The sequence below is a fragment of the Oncorhynchus mykiss genome, chromosome 20, assembly GCF_013265735.2.
Source record: "Oncorhynchus mykiss isolate Arlee chromosome 20, USDA_OmykA_1.1, whole genome shotgun sequence".
Classification (NCBI taxonomy): domain Eukaryota; kingdom Metazoa; phylum Chordata; class Actinopteri; order Salmoniformes; family Salmonidae; genus Oncorhynchus; species Oncorhynchus mykiss.
Genome location: NC_048584.1, coordinates 23395824 through 23417348, shown reverse-complemented (window position 1 = coordinate 23417348; position 21525 = coordinate 23395824). Strand labels below are relative to the sequence as shown.

At 41.2% G+C, this 21525-nt stretch overlaps 1 protein-coding gene across 2 annotated transcripts in view; it reads right to left on the bottom strand.

The window, feature by feature from the left end:
* Positions 1-21312, bottom strand: part of LOC110499199 (ubiquitin carboxyl-terminal hydrolase 42) — a 34147-nt gene extending 12835 nt beyond the window's left edge. The window contains exons 1-3 of one of the 2 annotated variants that reach the window (XM_036956028.1): positions 21109-21312; positions 4318-4380; positions 2527-2785 (exon numbers count right to left, since the gene is read on the bottom strand). In XM_036956028.1, the coding sequence (XP_036811923.1) occupies positions 2527-2776 (250 nt within the window). In that variant the 5' untranslated portion in view covers positions 2777-2785; positions 4318-4380; positions 21109-21312. The remainder of the gene's footprint in view (positions 1-2526; positions 2786-4317; positions 4381-21108) is intronic. The other variant, XM_021576173.2, reaches the window with a different exon arrangement.
* Between the last annotated feature and the right edge of the window lie 213 nt (positions 21313-21525).

Genomic DNA, 21525 nt, shown 5'->3' with positions numbered 1-21525 from the left:
AATCAGACACTGTGGTTGGATTTACAATAAGTTTATCTTCAAAATTGTGTATAATACTTGTATGTTTGAGGAATTTTAATTATTGGATTTTTGTTTTGAATTCGGCGCCCTGCAATTTCACTGGCTGTTATTGAGGTGGTACTCTTATACCAGATAGGTTTTAAAATGATTTTTAAGCCTTGAGACAACGATTGTGTATGTGTGCCATTCAGAGGGTAATTAGGCAGGACAAAATATTTAAGTGCCTTTGAAAGGGATATGGTAGTACGTGCCAGGTGCACCGGTTTGTGTCAAGAACTTCAACGCTGCTGGGTTTTTCATGCTCAACAGTTTTCCCGTGTGTATCAAGAATGGTCCACCACCCAAAGGACACCAAGCCAACTTGACAACTGTGGGATATATTGGAGTCAAGATGGGCCAGCATCCCTATGGATCGCATTTGACACCGTGTAGAATCCATGCCCCAATGAATAGAGGATGTTCTGAGGGTAAAGGGGGGGGATGCAACTCAATTAGAGGTCGACCGATTATGATTTTTCAATGCCGATACCGATTACTGGGGGACCAAAAAAGCCGATACCGATAAATCGGCCGATTTAAAAAAACGATTTGTAATAATGACAATTACAACAATACTGAATGAACACTTATTTTACCTTGGTATAATACATCAATAAATTCAATTTAGCCTCAAATAAATAATGAAACATGTTCAATTTGGTTTAAATAATGCAAAAACAAAGTGTTGGAGAAGAAAGTAAAAGTGCAATATGTGCTATGTAAGAAAGCTGAAGTTCCTTGCTCAGAACATGAGAACATATGAAAGCTGGTGGTTCCTTTTAACATGAGGCTTCAATATTCCCAGGTAAGAAGTTTTAGGTTGTAGTTATTATAGGAATTATAGGACTATTTCCCTATACCATTTGTATTTCATTAACCTTTGACTATTGAATGTTCTTATAGGCACTTTAGTATTGCCAGTGTAACAGTATAGCTTCCATCCCTCTCCTCGCTCCTCCCTGGGCTCAAACCAGGAACACAACGACAAAAGCCACCCTCAAAGCAGCGTTACCCATGCAGAGCAAGGGAAACAACCACCCCAAGACTCAGAGCGAGCGACGTTTGAAACGCTATTAGCGCGCGCCAACTAGCCAGCCATTTCACTTCGGTTACACCAGCCTCATCTCGGGAGTTGATAGGCTTGAAGTCATAAACAGCGCAATGCTTGACGCACAACGAAGAACTGCTGGCAAAAAGCACGAAAGTGCTGTTTGAATGTTTACGCACCTGCTTCTGCCTACCACCGCACAGTCAGATACTTAGATACTTGTATGGTCAGTCAGATTATATGCAACGCAGGACACGCTAGATCATATCTAGTAATATCATCAACCATGTGTAGTTAACTAGTGATTATGATTGATTGTTTTTATAAGATAAGTTTAATGCTAGCTAGCAACTTACCTTGGCTTACTGCATTCGCGTAACAGGCAGTCTCCGTGGAGTGCAACGGTCATTATTGCGTTGGACTAGTTAACTGTAAGGTTGCAAGATTGAATCCCCCAAGCTGACAAGGTGAAAATCTGTCGTTCTGCCCCTGAACGAGGCAGTTAATCCACCGTTCCTAGGCCGTCATTGAAAATAAGAATGTGTTCTTAACTGACATGCCTAGTTAAAAATATTTTTTAAAAAGAGGCAAAAATCGGTGTCCAAAAATACAGATTTTCGGTTGTTATGAAAACCGGCCCTAATTAAATCGGCCACTCCGATTAATCGGTCGACCTCTAAACTCAATATTAAGAAGGTATTCCTAATGTTTTGTACATGTGCATAAAGCGCGCACTGGATACAGGCCATGCAACCTCTGCAAACACTAAAACAACTTTCCCAGTTTGACAACAGATGCCACTCTGGCGGGAGAAATCAATAGGCGGATATCCCAGCCAATCACAAAACTGGTGGGTAAGTAATACTGTGAAACACTAGCATTCCACTATTAGTGCTATATCTATATCTATATCTATATATATATATATATATATATATATTTATTTATTAATTATGGAAATTTTCTGAAATTACAATGCAACAATTAAAAATCTCATGTGTAGCACCTTTAAAGATGTAATTCTGTTTCCAAAAACCCACAAGGCAATATTTCTTAAACTTACAGAAGGTAAACAATTTAAATTACTAAATACAATTGTTGACATTAGTTTATGTCAACATTGTGTTTTGATGGATTTATGATAGAAAACATCTACCAGAAAAACTAAAAGACCCCTTTTCCATCTGTTTATCCAGAAATCAAAGCCTTTACTTATGCCTTTTAAGGTGGAAAATGGTTGAAAGATGCAGCAATGCCTTCATTTCCAAAAAAATATAGACTTGGTCTTCATTTGACACTCAATTTGATATGCTGCTATGAACTTCACATTGGTGCTCATGCGTCCTTTGATGGAAACGCCCCATCCCTATCTGTTAGCGTCAAAATACTTCAGAATTGAGCACATCAACCCTCCTCACCTTGCTCCTTGGGCCTGTCTGCGGTGATGGCAGCACTGCTGCTGTAGACAGTGGCTCCAGGGGTTGGGCCCATGCAGCCCCCGGTCTTCACCCTGGGGGTGTCGGAGGATGAGGGACCCCCCGCCCCCCAGCTGGAGCACCCGCCGTCCATCCCGTTCCCGTCGCCGCCGGGGAAGGTCAGCGATCCGGAGCGCTTGCACCCGACTGACTCGTGGTCAGATTTCTCTGAAGATCTGTCAACTATGGTCATTGTTCATTGCTGTTAGACAAAAACAAATAAAGACAGAGGAAGTTAGATAATGCTGTTTCTTTAGATACTACAGCTAACCTATTCTGAGTTGGGAGAACTGTGAAAAAAAATTGGTCTTGAAGACTAGCTCTGTGGCTAGAGGATGAAAGACTTTTACAGAAACAGCCCCTAAACCACCCAAAAGCATCCCATTTCAAACTCACATTATTTCCTGACAATCTAATGGTTCAGTACTACCATCCTACTTGAAGATGCAGATTGTGCCGAATTCACTGCACTATACGGAATTGTATGTTGTCGTATTCTAAGAACCTGCACAGCAACAGCGGATTGTCTGTAATATCATCATGTCACAATGTGACTAACAGGTTTCCAGTGCCTAAATAAATCAACTGATATTGTTAGATATGCCGGGCAGGATTTCAGTGCGTAGGTAGCACCAATCACACAGAGCATCTAACAGGATTGACCCACTAAATTACCAGCAGGTGGTCTGTCTGGTGGTGTAAATGGGTCATAAGTCATGTAGACAACACCACGGCCGTGGGATATAAAAGCAAAAGTAGCCTCTGAGGGAAAAGGAGGAGTTCTGCAGACAGTGGAGTAGCCCCAAAGGCATGCTGTGCTTATGGTTTGCATTGAATTTACATGTGACACAGAGCTCCCTTTAAAGTCAGATTTAGTGATACGTTTACTGACTGCAAGTTTGTTGTAATATTTTATTACAACAAAGTTAACTGCATTTGCTCCAGGGACTAGGGCGAAATCCCAAATGGACTCCTATGCTCCAGTGGAGATCTGAGAAGATTTGACAAGTGCAAACAATATTGAAATAGCTCCACCTTGTCCTGATAGGTTAGGTGGAAGTTTCATCATATTGCAACTAATTAGAACCTTTACAACTACCACAAGTGTATAGGGTGTAGGGACTAGGGGTCAGCGTTTGAGTTGCATCTGGGACACACTGGTATAGCTAGTAGATACATTGACACACAAAACTTTACTAAAATTACACAAAATGATATCACTACACTACCAGTCAGTAGTAGTGATTGATTATGTTATTAGCTAGCTAAAACTGAAGTCAAATGAACAACATTGTAGATAGTAGTAATGACATACAGGAACAATCCCCAAAATGAAACCAGAGACTGAAGAGGAAGCTAGGCATCCCACTCCCTCATTTTTTCTGGTTAGTCAATGAACTAACCAGATCCGGCTGCTATCGTAATGGCACAATATCTTTGGTATTGGTGCCTACGGGAGAGCCACCCCATAAGCAGACCAGAACTGTTATAATTTTTTTCAATTGTAAACGGCCTGAGTAAGACAATTTATCCACCATCTTTCCCTGAAATCAGAAGGGTCCTTGCTATCTGAGATCCTTAGGTGATGTCAGCTGGATGTCCTCATTGACGTGGAAATGTAAAAATGTTACGGGAAGGGTTATGGTAAGACATTCAGACACTAACTACCTTTATCACCTATTGACGATAGCAAAACACACCCGGTCAGAAGACACTAAGAGCCCCAATGCTTACTCTCAACATGCAGCGCTTCGCTTGCGGTATGGTTTTGGAAGCATAAAGGAACATCTTTCAGATCTGCAAGAAATCGTAAAAAGGACAAATCACTATACACCTTGATGGTTCCCACACTGCCATGTTACAGCACTTGTTTTAATGAAAACAGAAGGAAGACAGTCGATTGCCTGAGCTAATTAGATATGTCTCCGAACACCTGTGTGTAAACAGAGACAATTTGCCTCTAAACAGAACTAATTGCCAAGGCAGAAGCTACTATTCCTGGGGTGCAAACACATTAAGGCACAAAAAAAACTACAAATTAAACAAAATAATATATCATTACAGCACAAAATGTATAATACCACCATACAACAATTTTAAAATGTGTGTGTGTGTGTGTGTATATAGAGTGCTAGTATAAGTATGTGTCTCTCTTCAGTGTGCGTTGTTCCATAAGGTGTAGTTTTATGTTGTTTTGTTAATTCGATTTTACTGCTTGCATGAGTTACTTGATGTGGAATAGAGTTCCATGTAGTTATCATGGCTCTGTGTAGTACTGTGCGTTTCCCAGAGTGTGTTCTGGAATTGGGAACTGTGAAGAGACCCCTGGTGGCATGTCTTGTGGGGTATACATGGGTTGCCATCGGACCTGTGTGCTAGTCGTTTGAACAGACAGCTCGGTGCTTTCAACATTTCAATACCTCTCACAAAAGACAAATAGTGATGAAGTCACTCCTCTACTTTAAGCCAAGAGAGATTGATATGCATGTCATTGATGTTAACTCTGTGTACATTAACCATACAGAAATGGTTTGTCGAGTTTAGTATGGAAGAACTTGACTGTTCTGCACAGAGCCCTGACCAAAACCACATCGAACACCTTTGGGATGTATTGGAACAATGACTGTGATCCATGCCTAATTGCCCAACATCAGTGCCCGACCTCACTAATGCTTGTGGCTGAATGGAAGCAAGTCCCCACAGCAATGTTCCAACATCTAGTGTAAAACTGTTATAGTAGCAGATATGGGTCCAATCCCATATTAATGCCCATGATTTTAGAATGAGATGTTTGATGAACAGGTGTTCACATACTTTTGGTCATGTAGTGTATATAATGTTGAGTCACCAGCATAAATAGATACCCAGGCTTTACGCAGTGCCAGATCATTAGAGAATAAAAAATAAAAAACTTCTTATGGCTGCAATCCCGTTAACGGGAGCGATATGACAACAACCAGTGAAAGTACAGGGCGCCAAATTCAAAAGAACAGAAATCGCATAATTAAAATTCCTCAAACATACATGTATCATATCTTTTTCAAGGTAGTCTTGTTGTTAATCCCACCACAGTTTTATTTTTATTTATTTTTTATTTTACCTTTATTTAACCAGGCAAGTCAGTTAAGAACAAATTCTTATTTTCAATGACGGCCTGGGAACAGTGGGTTAACTGCCTGTTCAGGGGCAGAACGACAGATTTGTACCTTGTCAGCTCGGGGGTTTGAACTCACAACCTTCCGATTACTAGTCCAACACTCTAACCACTAGGCTACCCTGCCGCCCCAGTGTCCGATTTCAAATAGGATTTACGGGGAAAGCACCACAAACGATTATGTTAGGTCACCAACAACTCACAGAAACACACAGCCAATTTTTCCAGCCAAAGAGAGAGAGAGAGAAAAAAAAAAATCACAGAGAGAGATAAAATTAAATCACTAACCTTTGATAATCTTCATCAGATGACACTCATAGGACTTAATGTTACACAATACATATATGTTGTGTTTGAAAAAGTTCATATTTATATTTTTAAGATCTGAGTTTACATTGGTGCGTTACATTCACTAGTTCCAAAAACATCCAGTGATTTTGCATAGCCACATGGATTCAACAGAAATACTCATCATAAATGTAGATGATAATACAAGTTATACACATGGAACTATAGATATACCTCTCCTTAATGCAACCGCTGTCAGATTTTAAAAAAAACTTTACGGAAAAATAAAAACCATGCAATAACCTGAGACGGCGCTCAGAATAAGTCACATAGCCGCCACTTTGGAGTCAACTATAACCATAAATGACATGCTAAATATTCCCTTACCTTTGATGATCTTCATCAGAAAGTCTCCCAGGAATCCCAGGTCCACAATAAATGCTTGATTTGTTCGATAATGTCCATTATTTATGTCCAATTAGCTACTTTTGTTAACGCGTTAGGTACACCTATCCAAACGCTGGAGCTGGTCGACAGTTTCTTCTGACAAAAACTTCAAAAAGTTATATTACAGGTCGAAGAAACATTTCAAACTAACTACAGAATCAATCATTAGGATGTTTTTAACATATAGCTTCAATAAAGTTCCAACCGGATAATTCCTTTGTCTCTAGAGGAGGAACAGAATACAGGAAGATATCATGCGGTATGCGTGTGACCTGGAACTGGCACTCTGCCAGTAGTCTGATGCATTCTGTTCTTATTCAGCCCCACATAACAGCAGAAGCCTCATTCAAATTTCTAAAGACGGTTGACATCTAGTGGAAGCTCTAGGAAGTGGATCTTCATTCATATCTAACAGGGATTTCAAAATGGAATGGTTTGAAAATATACCAGCCTCAGATTTCTCACTTCCTGTTAGGATTCCTTCTCAGGTTTTTGCCTGCCATATGAGTTCTGTTATACTCACAGACATCATTCAAACAGTTTTAGAAACTTCAGAGTGTTTTCTATCCAATACTACTACTACTGCTACTACTAATAATAATAATAATAATAATAATAATAATAATAATAATAATCTAATATGCATATATTAGCAAATGAGAATGAGGAGCAGGCCATTTACTCTGGGCACCTTTCATCCAAGCTACTCAATAGTGGCCCTGCAGCCATAAGAAGTTAAGCAAGGGGCCTAGACAACTGCCCGACTACCTGGATTATGTTGGAGGCTTCCATATAATTTTTTTATTTCACCTTTAACCAACCAGGTAGGCCAGTTGAGAACAAGTTCTCATTTACAACTGCGACCTGGCCGAGATAAAGCAAAGTGACACAAACAGAGTTACACATGGAATAAAAAAAACGTACAGTCAATAACACAATAGAAAAGTCTATATACAGTGTGTGCAAATTAAGATTAGGGAGGTAAGGCAATAAATAGGTCATAGCGGTAAAGTAATTACAATTTAGCAATTAAACACTGGAGTGATAGATGTGCAGAAGATGAATGTGCAAGTAGGGATACTGGGGTGCAAAGGAGCAAAACAAAAATATGGGTATGAGGTAGTTGGATGGGCTATTTACAGATGGGCTATGTACAGGTGCAAAGATCTGTAAGCTGCTCTGACAACTTATGCTTAAAGTTAGTGAGGGAGATAGGAGTCTCCAGCTTCTGTGATTTTTGCAATTCGTTCCAGTCATTGGCAGCAGAGAACTGGAAGGAAAGGCGGCCAAAGTAGGAATTGGCTTTGGGGGTGACCAGTTTAATATACCTGCTGGAGCGCGTGCTACAGGTGGGTGCTGCTATGTGACCAGTGGGTGCTGCTATGTGACCAGTGAGCTGAGATAAGGCGGGGCTTTACCTAGCAAAGACTTATAGATGACCTGGAGCCAGTGTGCTTGGCGACGAATATGAGCGAGTATATGGGGCTTTGGTGACAAAACGGATGGTACTGTGATAGACCGCATCCAATCTTCTCAGTAGAGTGTTGGAGGCTATTTTGTAAATGACATTACCGAAGTAAAGGATCGGTAGGATAGTCAGTTTCACGAGGGTATGTTTGGCAGCATGAATGAAGGATGCCTTGTTACGAAATAGGAAGCCGATTTTAGATTTAATTTTGGATTGGAGATGCTTAATGAGAGTCTGGAAGGAGAGTTTACAGTCTTACCAAACACCTAGGTATTTGTAGTTGTCCACATATTCTAAGTCAGAACCGTCCAGAATAGTGATGCTAGACAGGCGGGCAGGTGCGGACAGCGATCGGTTGAAGAGCATGCATTTAGTTTTACTGCATTTAAGAGCAGTTGGAGGCCATGGAAGGAGAGTTGTATGGCATTGAAGTTCGTTTGGAGGTTAGTTAACACAGTGTCCAAAGAAGGGCCAGAAGTATACAGAATGGTGTCGTCTGCATAGAGGTGGATCAGAGAATCACCAGCAGCAAAAGCGACATCATTGATGTATACAGAGAAAAGAGTCAGCCTGAGAATTGAACCCTGTGGCACCCCATAGAGACTGCCAGAGGTCCAGACAACAGGCCCTCCGATTTGACACACTGAACTCTGTCTGATAAGTAGTTGGTGAACCAGGCAATGCAGTCATTTGAGAAATTTAGGCTGTTGAGTCTGCCAATAAGAATGTGGTGATTGACAGAGTCGAAAGCCTTGGCCATGTCGATGAATACAGCTTGCACAGTATTGTTTTTTATCAATGGCAGATAACTTTTAGGACCTTGAGCGTGGCTGAGGTGCACCCATGACCAGCTCTGAAACCAGATTGCATAGCGGAGAAAGTACGGTGGGATTCGAAATGGTCGGTGATCTGTTTGTTAACTTGGCTTTCGAAGACCTTAGAAAGGCAGGGTAGGATAGATATAGGTCTGTAACAGTTTGGGTCTAGAGTGTCTCCCCCTTTGAAGAAGGGGATGACCGCTGCATCTTTCCTATCTTTGGAGATCTCAGACGATATGAAAGAGGTTGAACAGGCTAGTAATAGGGGTTGCAACAATAATTTTAGAAAGAGAGCGTCCAGATTAGAGGTAGACTTATTAAATCGGAATAGCCGATTAATTAGGGCCGAATTTCAAGTTTTCATAACAATCGGAAATTGGAAATTTTGGACACCGATTTTGCCGATTTTTTAAATCTTTTTAAAAAAAAAATTTACACACATTTATTTAATCTTTATTTAACGAGGCAAGTCAGTTAAGAACACATTCTTATTTTCAATGATGGCCTAGGAACGGTGGGTTAACTGCCTTGTTCAGGGGGAGAACAGATTTTTACCTTGTCAGGTCAGGGATTCAATCTTGCAACCTTACGGTTAACTAGTCCAATGCTCTAACCACCTGCCTCACGAGGAGCCGGCCTGTTACGCGAATGCAGTAAGAAGCCAAGGTAAGTTCCTAGTTAGCATTAAACTTAATCACTAGTTATAACTACACATGGTTGATATTACTAGTTTATCTAGCGCGTCCTGCGTTGCATATAATCGATGCAGTGCTCATTCGTGAAAAAGGACTGTCGTTGCTCCAACGTGTACCTAACCATAATCACCAATGCCTTTCTTAAAATCAATACACAGAAGTATATATTTTTAAACCTGCATATTTAGCTAAAAGAAATCCAGGTTAGCAGGCAATATTAACCAGGTGAAATTGCGTCAATTCTCTTGCGTTCATTGCACGCAGAGTCAGGGTATACGCAACAGTTTGGGCCGCCTGGCTCATTGCGAACTAATTTGCCAGAATTTTACGTAATTATGACATAACATTGAAGGTTGTGCAATGTAACAGGAATATGTAGACTGATGGATGCCACTCGTTAGATAAAATACGTAACGGTCCCGTATTTCACTGAAAGAATAAACGTCTTGTTTTCGAGGTGAGTTTCCGGATTCTACCATATTAATGACCTAAGGCTCGCATTTGTGTGTGTAATTATGTTATAATTAAGTCTAGGACTTCATAGAGCAGTCTGAGTGATGATAGGCACCAGCAGGCTCATAAGCATTCATTCAAACAGCACTTTCGTGCATTTTGCCAGCAGCTCTGCTGTTTATGACTTCAAGCCTATCAACTCCCGAGATTAAGCCGGTGTAACGATGCGATGTGAAATGACTAGCTAGTTAGCGGGGTGCGCGCTAATAGCGTTTCAAACGCCACTCGCTCTGAGACTTGGAGTAGTTGTTCCCCTTGCGCTGCATGGGTAGCGCTGCTTCGAGGGTGGCTGTCGTTGTTGTGTTCCTGGTTCGAGCCCAGTTAGGAGCAAGGAGAGGTAAGGAAGCTATACTGTTACACTGGCAATACTAAAGTGCCTATAAGAACATTCAATAGTCAAAGGTATATGAAATACAAATGGTATAGGGAGAAATAGTCCTATAATTCCTATTATAACTACAACCCAAAACTTCTTACCTGGGAATATTGAAGACTCATGTTAAAAGGAACCCCCAGCTTTCATATGTTCTCATGTTCTGAGCAAGGAACTTCAGCTTTCTTACATTGCACATATTGCACTTTTACTTTCTTCTCCAACACTTTGTTTTTGCATTATTTAAACCAAATTGAACATGTTTGATTATTTATTTGAGGCTAAAATGATTTTATTGATGTATTGTTTTGTCATTATTACACATACAAATAAAAAAAATAAAAAAAATCGGTATGGGCTTTTTTTTTTGTCCCCCCCAAAAAAACGGTATCGTCGTTGGAAAATCATAATCGGTCGATCGTCTAGCCCAACTGACTTGTAGGGGTCCAGATCTCGCAGCGGTTTCAGAACATCAGCTATCTGGATTTGGGTGAAGGAGAAATGGAGAGGCTTGGGCAAGTTGCTGTGGGGGGGGTGCAGAGCTGTTGACCGGGGTAGGGGTAGCCAGGTGAAAAGCATGGCCAGCCGTATATAAATGCTTATTGAAATTCTCAATTATAGTGGATTTAAATCGGTGGTGACAGTGTTTCCTAGCCTCAGTGGACAGCTGGGAGGTGCTACTCTTATTCTCCATGGACTTTACAGCGTCCCACAACTTTTTGGAGTTCGTGCTACAGGATGCAAATTTCTGTTTGAAAAAGCTAGCCTTTGCTTTCCTAACTGCCTGTGAATATTGGTTCCTAACTTCCCTGAAAAGTTGCATATCACGGCGGCTATTCGATGCTAATGCAGTACGCCACAGGATGTTTTTGTGCTGGTCAAGGGCATTCAGGTCTGGAGTGAACCAAGGGCTATATCTGTTCCTGGTTCTACGTTTTTGAATGGGGCATGCTTATTTAAAAATGGTGAGGAATGCACTTTTAAAAGAAGAACCAGGCATCCTCTACTGACGGAATGAGGTCAATATCCTTCCAGGATACCTGGGCCAGGTCGATTAGAAAGGCCTGCTCGCTGAAGTGTTTTAGGGAGCATTTGACAGTGATGAGGGGTGGTCGTTTGACCGCAGACCCATTACGGACACAGGCAATGAGGCAGTGATCACTGAGATCCTGGTTGAAGACAGCAGAGGTGTATTTAGAGGGCAAATTGGTCAGGACGATATCTATGAGGGTGCCCGTGTTTACGGATTTGGGGGTTGTACCTGGTAGGTTCATTGATAACTTGTGTGAGATTGAGGGCATCAAGCTTAGTTTGTAGGATGGCCGGGGTGTTAAGCATGTCCCGGTTTAGGTCACCTAGTAGCACGAGCTCAGAAGATAGATGGGGGGCAATCAGTTCACATATGGTGTCCAGGGCACAGCTGGGGGCTGAAGGTGATCTATAACAAGCACCAACTGGTTTGGACACAGACCTGGATAGTAAGCCAGCAGAGTTCTGTCAATCTCTGCAGTATATTGAAACTCCACACCCTTTGGCAGTTCTATCTTGTCAGAAAACGTTATAGTTAGGGATGGAAATTCCAGGATTATTGGTGGCCTTCCTAAACCAGGATTCAGACACGGCTAGAACATCCGGGTTGGCAGAGTGTGCTAAAACAGTGAATAAAACAAACTTAGTGAGGAGGCTTCTAATGTTAACATGCATGAAACCAAGGCTTTTACGGTTACAGAAGTCAACAAATGAGAGCGCCTGGGGAATGGGAGTGGAGCGAGGCCAGGCAGGGCCTGGATTAACCTCTACATCACCAGAGGAACAGAGGAGTAGGATAAGGGTACAGCTATAGGCTATAAGAACTGGTTGTCTAGTGCGTTCGGAACAAAGAGTAAAAGGAGCAGGTTTCAGTGCGTGGAAGAATATATTCAAGGCATAATGTACAAACAAGGGTATGGTAGGATGTGAATACAGTGGAGGTAAACCTAGGCATTGAGTGACGATGAGGTACTGTCTCTAGAGACACCATTTAAACCAGGTGAGGTCACCGCATGTGTGGGAGGTGGAACAAAAGGGCTAGCTAGCTAAGGCATTTTGAGCAGGGCTGGAGGCTCTACAGTTAAATAAGACAATCACTAACCAAAAAAGCAATGGACAAGGCACATTGACATTAGGAAGAGGCATGTGTAGCCGAGTGATCAAAGGGTCCAGTGAGTAGCTAGGCGAGCTGGAGACACGGCAATTGACAGCTAGCAGGCCGGGGCTAGCAGATGGGCCTTCAGGGGACGTCGCGACGGAGGAGTCTGTTGATACCCCCTCGGGCGGATTAGGTCAGTAGACCAGTCGTGATGGATCGACAGGGCTCCGTGTTGGCAGTAAAAGGGGTCCAGGCCCACTGGCAAAATAGGTATTGTAGCCCAATAAGTGGCTGATGGACCTCTTCAGCGAACTGAGAGATGGGCCTAGCAGGGCCTCCAGGCTAACTGGTGCTTGCTTCAGGACAGAGACGTTAGCCAAGAGTAGCCACTCGGATAGCAGCTAGCTAGCCGAGATAATCCAGGTGACAAGATTCAGAGCTTTTGGTAGGAATCCGGAGATGTGGCAGATGTGCAGACTGGCAGGAGTTGACCGGGCTGAGGTTAGCTGATGACAGCCACTGCTAGCGATCTGGCTAGCTTCTGTTGGGGGTTCTGGTTATAAAGTATAGAAAATAGCAGATCTATACCACATTGGGTGAGGCGGGAGTGTATGTCGAAATTGAGGTTTAAAATATATACGAAGAAAAATAAAAAAAAGATACAGACACGGGACATGACAAGACAATGACGAGGCCCCACAGAACACCCTCTGTGGGGCCTCCCGAGAGGCGCAGCGGTCCAAGGAACTGCATCACAGTGCTTGAGACATCACTACACACCCGGGTTTGACCGGCCAGGATGTCCTTATCCCATCACGCTCTAGCGACTCCTGTGGCGGGCAGGGCACATGCACACTGACACGATCGCCAGTTGTACGGTATTTCCTCCGAAACATTAGTGATGCTGGCTTTCGAGCAGTGTCAAGAAGCAGTGCGGCTTGGCATTGTCGTGCTTCGGAGGACGTCGCCTCGACCTTCGCCTCTCCCGATTCAGAGTTGCAGCGATGGGACAGGACTAACTACCAAACGAAGATCATGAAATTGGCAAGAAAAATAGGGTAAAATGTTTAAGAACACACTGTGTTCTGTTAAGACAGGTAACTCGCTCCATGATATAGCAGAAGATGTAAAGCCATCATCACTTCCACACTCAATTTACAGAATTCAAAATTACAAAGCTTGTCCTTCATAACTGTCCGTTTTAAAAGGGATGTGTCGTAGAGGTTGAGCGATTATGATTTTTCAACGCCGATACCGATTATTGGAGGACCAAAAGAAGCAGATACCGATTAAATAAACATTATTTAACACATATATATATATATATATATATATATATATATATATATATATATATATATATATATATATATATATATATATATATATAAAAAATAATGACAAATACAACAATACTGAATGAACAATTAACACTTTTTTTACTTAATATAATACATAGTCTAATTAGTCTCAAATAATGAAACATGCTCAATTTGGTTTATATAATGCAAAAACACAGCGCTTGAGAAGAAAGTAAAAGTGCAATATGGGCCATGTAAAAAAAGCTAACGTTGAAGTTCCTTGCTCAGAACATATATATTCCCAGTTCTTCAAAATTCCCAGTTAAGAAGTTTTAGGTTGTAGTTATTATAGGAATTATGATCCGTCGACTATTTCTCTCCATACCATTTGTATTTCATATACCTTTGACTATTGGATGTTCTAATAGGCACTTTAGTATTGCCAGCCTAATCTCGGGAGTTGATAAACTTGAAGTCATAAACCACGCTGTGAAGCAAGCATTGCTAAAAGCTGCTGGCAAATGCAGTAAAGTTTGAATGAACGAGCCTGCTGATGCCTATGTAACTTTAAACGGTCCCCTCGCCCATACCCGGGCGCGAACCAGGCTCTGCAAGGTGGAGTGATGGGTAACGATGCTTCGAGGGTGACTGTTGATGTGCAGAGACCCTCTGCACACACATCAACAGTCACCCTCGAAGCATCGTTACCCATCGCTCCACCTTGCAGAGCAAGGGGAACTACTACTTCAAGGTCTCAGAGCAAGTGACGTCACTGATTGAAACGCTATTTAGCGCACCGCTAACTAAGCTAGCCGTTTCACATCCGTTACACCTACCACCGCTCAGTCGGACTGCTCCATAAAACCATAGACTTAATTATAATAAACACAACAGAAATACAAGCCGTTGGTCATTAATATGGTAAAATCCGGAAACTATCATTTCAAAAACAGAAATGTTTATTCTTTCACTAAAATACGGAACTGTTCCGTATTTTATCTAACGGGCGGCAACCTTAAGAAAGGCTTATGTTTATGTTTATGGTTAGGTACATTCATGCAACGATTGTCCTTTTTTCACAAATGACCTTTTTTTATTTTCAATCATCCCCCGTTTGGTGAAGTAGGCTGTGATTTGATGATAAATTAACAGGCACCACATGTATTATATGCAACGCAGGACAAGCTAGTTAACCTAGAAATATCAACAACCATGTGTAGTTAACTAGTGATTGTTAAGATTGTTTTTTATAAGATAAGATTAATGTTAGCTAGCAACTTACCTTGGCTCCTTGCTGCACTCGCGTAACAGGTGGTCAGCCTGCCACGCAGTTCCTCGTGGAATGCAATGTAATCGGGCATTCAAAAATGTTGATTAAAGACTTGAAATCGTCCCCAATTAAAAATTGGCCAAGCCGATTAATCGGTCGACCTCTAATGTGTAGATTCAGAGTTTGTTGTTGGCATGTCATGCCAAAGTTTGCTAATCCTGCCAATGAAAAAAATCATTAAAGTAGTTTGGCAATATCAATGGGTTTTGTGATGAATGAGCCATCTGATTCAATGACGGATGGAGCCGAGTTCACCATTTTACACAAAATTTCATTTAAGGAACTCCAAAACCATCATTCTTTCTAGAATTTATTTTTGTATGTTTAGTTTAATCACGACTTCTCAATATACAGTACACGTTTGCCAGTCATCTGTGCAGCCAGACTTATTTGTAATTCCTTTTGCCTCGACCCCCTCTCAACCGTAAAAATTTTTCAATTCCTCATCAACCATTTTTAGTCATTTTCTTAAATGGGTGCTTGCTTATTAGTAACTGGAATAAGCAATTTCTTAAATATGTCAAGCGATTTCATTCCTGTGCTATTTCTAAATACCCTGGTAGGGTTGACTGATAACCTAAACCAGGTTGAAGGCACTGCTTACAGTTTGAAGATTTTTCTTGAGTGAACTAGGCAGGTAGCCTAGCGGTTAGAGCTTTGTGACAGCAATCGAAAAGTTGCTGGATCAAATCCCCGAGCTGACAAGGTAAAAATCTGTAGTTCTGCCCCTGAGCAAGGCAGTTGACCCACAAGGCAGCCCCCCGCACCTCTCTGATTCAGAGGGGATGAGTTAAATGTGGAAGACACATTTATGGGTTCGATTACAGGTTCAAAATGTCCAGAAACAAATACCTTTTTTTTTTTTAACTCGTCAGTCTATTCTCGTTCTGAGAAATGAAGGCTATTCCATGCGAGAAGTTGCCAAGAAATTGAAGATCTCATACAACGCGGTGTACTACTCCCTTCACAGAACAACGCAAACGGTCTCTAACCAGAATAGAAAGAGTGGGAGGCCCCGGTGCACAACTGAGCAAGAGGACAAGTACATTAGAGTGTCTAGTTTGAGAAACAGACACCTCAACTGGCAGCTTTAATAAATAGTGCTTGCAAAACACCAGTCTCAACATCAACAGTGATGAGGCGACTCCGGGATGCTGGCCTTCTAGGCAGAGTTGCAAAGAAAAAGCCATCTCAGACTGGACAATAAAAATAAAAGATTAAGATGGGCAAAAGAAGACACTGGACAGAGGAAGATTGGAAAAAAGTGTAATGGACAGACAAATCTAAGTTTGAGGTGTTCAGATCACAAAGAAATAAAAAATGAAATGCTGGAGGAGTACTTGACACCATCTGTCAAGCATGGTGGAGGCAATGTGGCGGTCCTGGGGGGTGCTTTGGTAGTGGTAAAGTGTGAGATTTGTACAGGGTAAAAGGGATCATGAAGACCATAACCTGTGGATGGCGCTTAATTGGAGCCAATTTCCTCCTATAACAGGACAATGACCCAAAGCACAGCTCCAAACTATGTAAGAACTATTTAGGGAAGAAGCAGTCAGATGATATTCTGTCTATAATGGGAGTGGCCAGCACAGTCACCTGATCTCAACCCTATTACGCGGTTGTGGGAGCAGCTTGACCACATGGTACGTAAGAAGTGCCCATCAAGCCAATCCAACACGCGAGAGGTGAAATCTCTTCCGATTACATCAACAAATTGACAACTAGAGTGCCAAAGGTCTGCAAGACTGTAATTACTGCAAATGGAGGATTCTTTGACGAAAGCAAAGTTTGAAGGACACAATTATTTCAATTAAAATTCATTATTTATAACCTTGTCAAAATCTTGACTATATTGCCTATTCATTTTGCAACAAATTTCATGTATGTTTTCATAGAAAAACAAGGAGATTTCTAAGTGACACCCAAACTTTTGAACAGTAGTGTATATATTGACACAGTACCAGTCAAAAGTTGACACCTACTCATTCCAGGGTTTTTCTTTATTTTTTACTCTTTGCCTTGATGACATCTTTGCACAGTCTTCATGAGGTAGTCACCTGGAATGCATTTCAATTAACAGGTGTGCCTTGTTAAAAGTGAATGTGGAATTTCTTTCCTTTTTAATGCATTTGAGCCAATCAGTTGTGTTGTGACAAGGTAGGGGGTCGTATACAGAAGATAGCCCTATTTGGGAAAAGACCAAGTCCATATTATGGCAGCTCAAATAAGCAAAGAGAAACGACAGTCCATCATTACTTTAAGACATGAAGGTCAGTCAATACAGAACAATCCAAGAACTTTAAGTTTTTTCAAGTGCTATGATGACTGGCTCTCATGAGGACCGCCAAAGGAAAGGAAGACCCAGAGTTACCTCTGCTGCAGAGAATAAGTTCATTTTTGTTACCAGCCTCAGAAATTGCAGCCCAAATAAATACTTCAGAGTTCAAGTAACAGACATCAACATCAACTGTTCAGGGGAGACAGCGTGAATCAGGCCTTCATGGTCGAATTGCTGCAAAGAAAGCACTACGAAAGGTCACCAATAAGAAGAAGAGGCTTGCTTGGGCCAAGAAACACAAGCAATGGACATCAGACCAGTGGAAATCTGTCCTTTGTTCTGATGAGTCCAAATTGGATTTTGGATCCACCTGCCGTGTTTTTGTGAGATGCAGAGTAGGTGAACGGATGATCTATGCATGTGTGGGTCCCACCGTGAAGCATGGAGGAAGAAGTGTGATGGTGCTTTGCTGGTGACACTGTCAGTAATTTATTTCGAATTAAAGGCAGACTTAAGCAGCATGGCTACCACAGCATTCTGCAGCGATACGCCATCCCATCTAGTATGCGCTTAGTGGGACTATCATTTATTTTTCAACAGGACAATGACCCAAAACACACCTCCAGGCTGTGTAAGGGCTATTTTACCCAGGATAGTGATGTAGTGCTGCATCAGATGACCTGGCCTCCACAATCACCCAACCACAACCAATTGAGATGGTTTAGGATGAGTTGGACCTCAAAGTGAAGGAAAAGCAGCCAACAAGTGCTCAGCATGTGGGAACTCCTTCAAGACTGTTGGAAGAGCATTCCAGGTGAAGCTGGCCGAGAGAATGCCAAGAGTGTGCAAAGCTGTCATCAAATATAACATTTATTTTTATTTCTTGAACACTTTTTTGGTTACTAGATGATTTCATGTGTTATTTCATAGTTTTGATGTCTTCACTATTATTCTACAATGTAGAAAATAGTACAAATAATGAATGAGTAGGTGTTCTAAATTTTTTGATCGTGTGTGAGATAGAAACAAATATATATATGTTATTTTTAAAATATTGACGTTAGGCAAATTGATGTAGTCAGAGCAAGAGTCCACAAAGCCTAGGGCTGTATTTTTATATGTATTTTTTTTAACCTTTATTTAACTAGGCAAGTCAGTTAAGAACAAATTCTTATTTTCAATGACGGCCTAGGAAGAGTGGGTTATCTGCCTGTTCAGGGCAGAGTTACCAGCCGGTGTCTTGATAATAGAAAAAGTAGGTCAGTGGTTCCTGCACCACGTGCAATTGACACCTACATGCTTTTGAAAATGATTTCAGAAATGCTTAAATACTTCTAACCACAAACTCACGTAATCACTTTTTTTCCTTCCAATTATTATGCATGCCAACGTATTATCAAAGAATTAAAGCTGTAACATTTTGGGTGACCGGACCAAATTCATATAAAAATGTGGTATAAATCTGTCATTCTCATTGAAAGCTAGTCTAAGAAGTGGTAGATGTGTTCTATGTGCGCGGTTTCTGTGCTTCCATGTTGTTTAAATATTTCCCTTTTGTACACCAGCTCCAAACACAATATTTTTGGTTATGCAAAATATATTTCACAGCTGTTTAGATGGTACATTGTTTCTCTAAACTATACTTGCTTGTTTTGTCACAAACTGAAATTAGGCTAACTATTAGAATTTTAGCAACCAAGAAACGGAGGAGTGATTTTTAACAGTAGGCAAAGTGATCATGTCAGGTGAAAATGATATCAAATATTTTACCATTGCAACATTTGACATCCACATTCACTGTGGTTGTCTGAAGCATGCACAGCTAGCAATGCATTCACGATTTGTTATTCCCCATTATTTTCAACAATGTCAATGAGCGTCATAACTATTTTTCCTTTGCGGTACCTCAAACTGTTGTGATTACCAGCCGAGAAACTTTCATGAGTTGATTTTTATGCCAGGATCACAGACTGTCTGGGCAGTGTCTTAACATGATCCTAAAACCTCCTCTGAGCTGGGAGTTTTTTTTTTGTGTTGAAAAATAGCTTTTAACAGGCTTCCTAGGACCTTTTCGGAGATGCTTTGTGAATACGGGCCCTGGTCTCATCTCCACGCAATTGGTGAAGTTCATCATAAACTTCCTTTACCACGGAGTGGAGTTTAGTCCACCAGTAAGGTCCTTGAAAGCCAAGGAGTATTTTAGGCTCCTTTAGTCCATTATTGGGATACGGCTTAAAGCTGCAATGTGCAGAAACGCACAGCCAATTCCTGGTTGCAAGTTTGCTTGTTTTAACACAAACTGAAATGAGGCAATGTAGAGCAGGGGTATTCAACTCTTACCCTACGAGGTCCAGAGCCTGCTGGTTCTGTTCTACCTTTAAATGAACTGCACACACCTGGTGTTCCAGGTCTAAATCAGTCCCTGATTAGAGGGCAACAACTGAAAAGCTTTGAGGTCCAGAGTTCTGTTTGAGGGGTGTCGAGAATAATTGTACTATTTAAACAGCGTAGAAATATTTTCTGCTGAAACTTGTGTACAAAAGTAAAAGAGGCAAAAACGAAACTTAAGGGAAGCATAGAAATAGCGCACAGAAAAGATCGAACCGCTTCTTAAACTTGTTTTCAATGAGAATGACAGAGCTATTACTAACACTTCTATGTACATTTGGTGGAGTAGACCCAAAAGTTATATAATGCAGCTTTACGGTTAAGGTTTGGAGTACATCCCAAGGATCCCACTAACGTCAACCAAATCAGAAGAGCGGAGACTTAGCTATCCAATTAGCTAATACATTGGCTTTCTCTGGAGGTCCCTATGATTCAACCAGCATTTCAAGCATCACCATCCGCATAGCCAGCTGCCTGTGCAAGAAGCTAACTAACATTACCACATAGAAAGCTAATAGCTAGCTAAAATAGTACTACCAATTAGAGACGCAAATTCCCCAGATTATTAAAATCACACAAAAACACATTATCGATTAAACACTTAAATAAAAGTAGTATTCGTTGGATTTAAGTGGCAGTTTCAAACAAATAATGTTACCTAGCTAACCAGCCATTAAAGGAATGACTTTTTACACACGCACGTTTACGACAACTGTTCCCTCCCACCTCTGCCTGGCAGTCTGGCTGGTTGAGGCTTTAACGAGATAGGCCTCTAACACGCAATTCAAAAGGAGATCCGAAAATAATTTTAAACTTTCTTACCGTGTTTTTGTAAACAAGTGTTCGGAAAGTAAACAATGTATTTCTTATTAACAAGCAAAGACCGTCTAAATCGGAGGTGTGAGTGCATGGTAACCACAAACGCCATGGTAACGGTGAAACGTAGTTAATACTGCCGAAACATGCTACGGCGATGAGCATTGTGCTAGTGACTAGTTACAATGCTAGCTAGCTGGCCTTTTCAGTTGTAAAACAATACATGTGGTGTTTATATACGGTTCCGTGATTAACCTGGAGACAAGAACGCCGAAACATTTTAGCCTTCACAGGTTTAGCTAAACGGGAAATATGGCTAGCAATGTAGCTGCTAAGCTAACTACGTTCTAAAAGGAGGGGCTCGAGATTTAAAATTCACTGGTGGTTGAACGCTTGCCTCCGACATGACACTCAGTGAGCCGCCCGGTGTAAGCCAACTACAGCAAAACCCAATAGGTTAAATTGTTTAGAATTCTTCGAATATATAACTAAAATGTTCAGTATTTAATACAACAGAAATACCCTTACCTGTAATTTTTCACAAATGTATTATTCGTGTAGGTCCATTTCTTATTTCAAGCGGGGTAGTCCGTCGGTGAACAATGACGTAGCTATTTTCCCCACGGGCAAATCCGGGTACTACCGAAGAAAGGCAACTCTTGATTCGCTTAGGCTCCGTGTGGAACGTGTTCATATGAGTCGTAGAAAGCACGTACACGTCTGACCTTTGTGTCGTGAATACCGTGCTCGACTTGTCTTTATACTATATATTTTTAAACACAGCTGATGGGGAGTTTGTATACATACATTATATTTGGTTCGTTTTCAATCCGTAGGTGTGTGTGCTATGCCTGTTTACTTCGAAAGCAAAGCTTCTACAACTACTCCCAGATGATTCATGAATGAGGCATGCATAACAATAATTAACAGGAGTGAGTGTCTTAA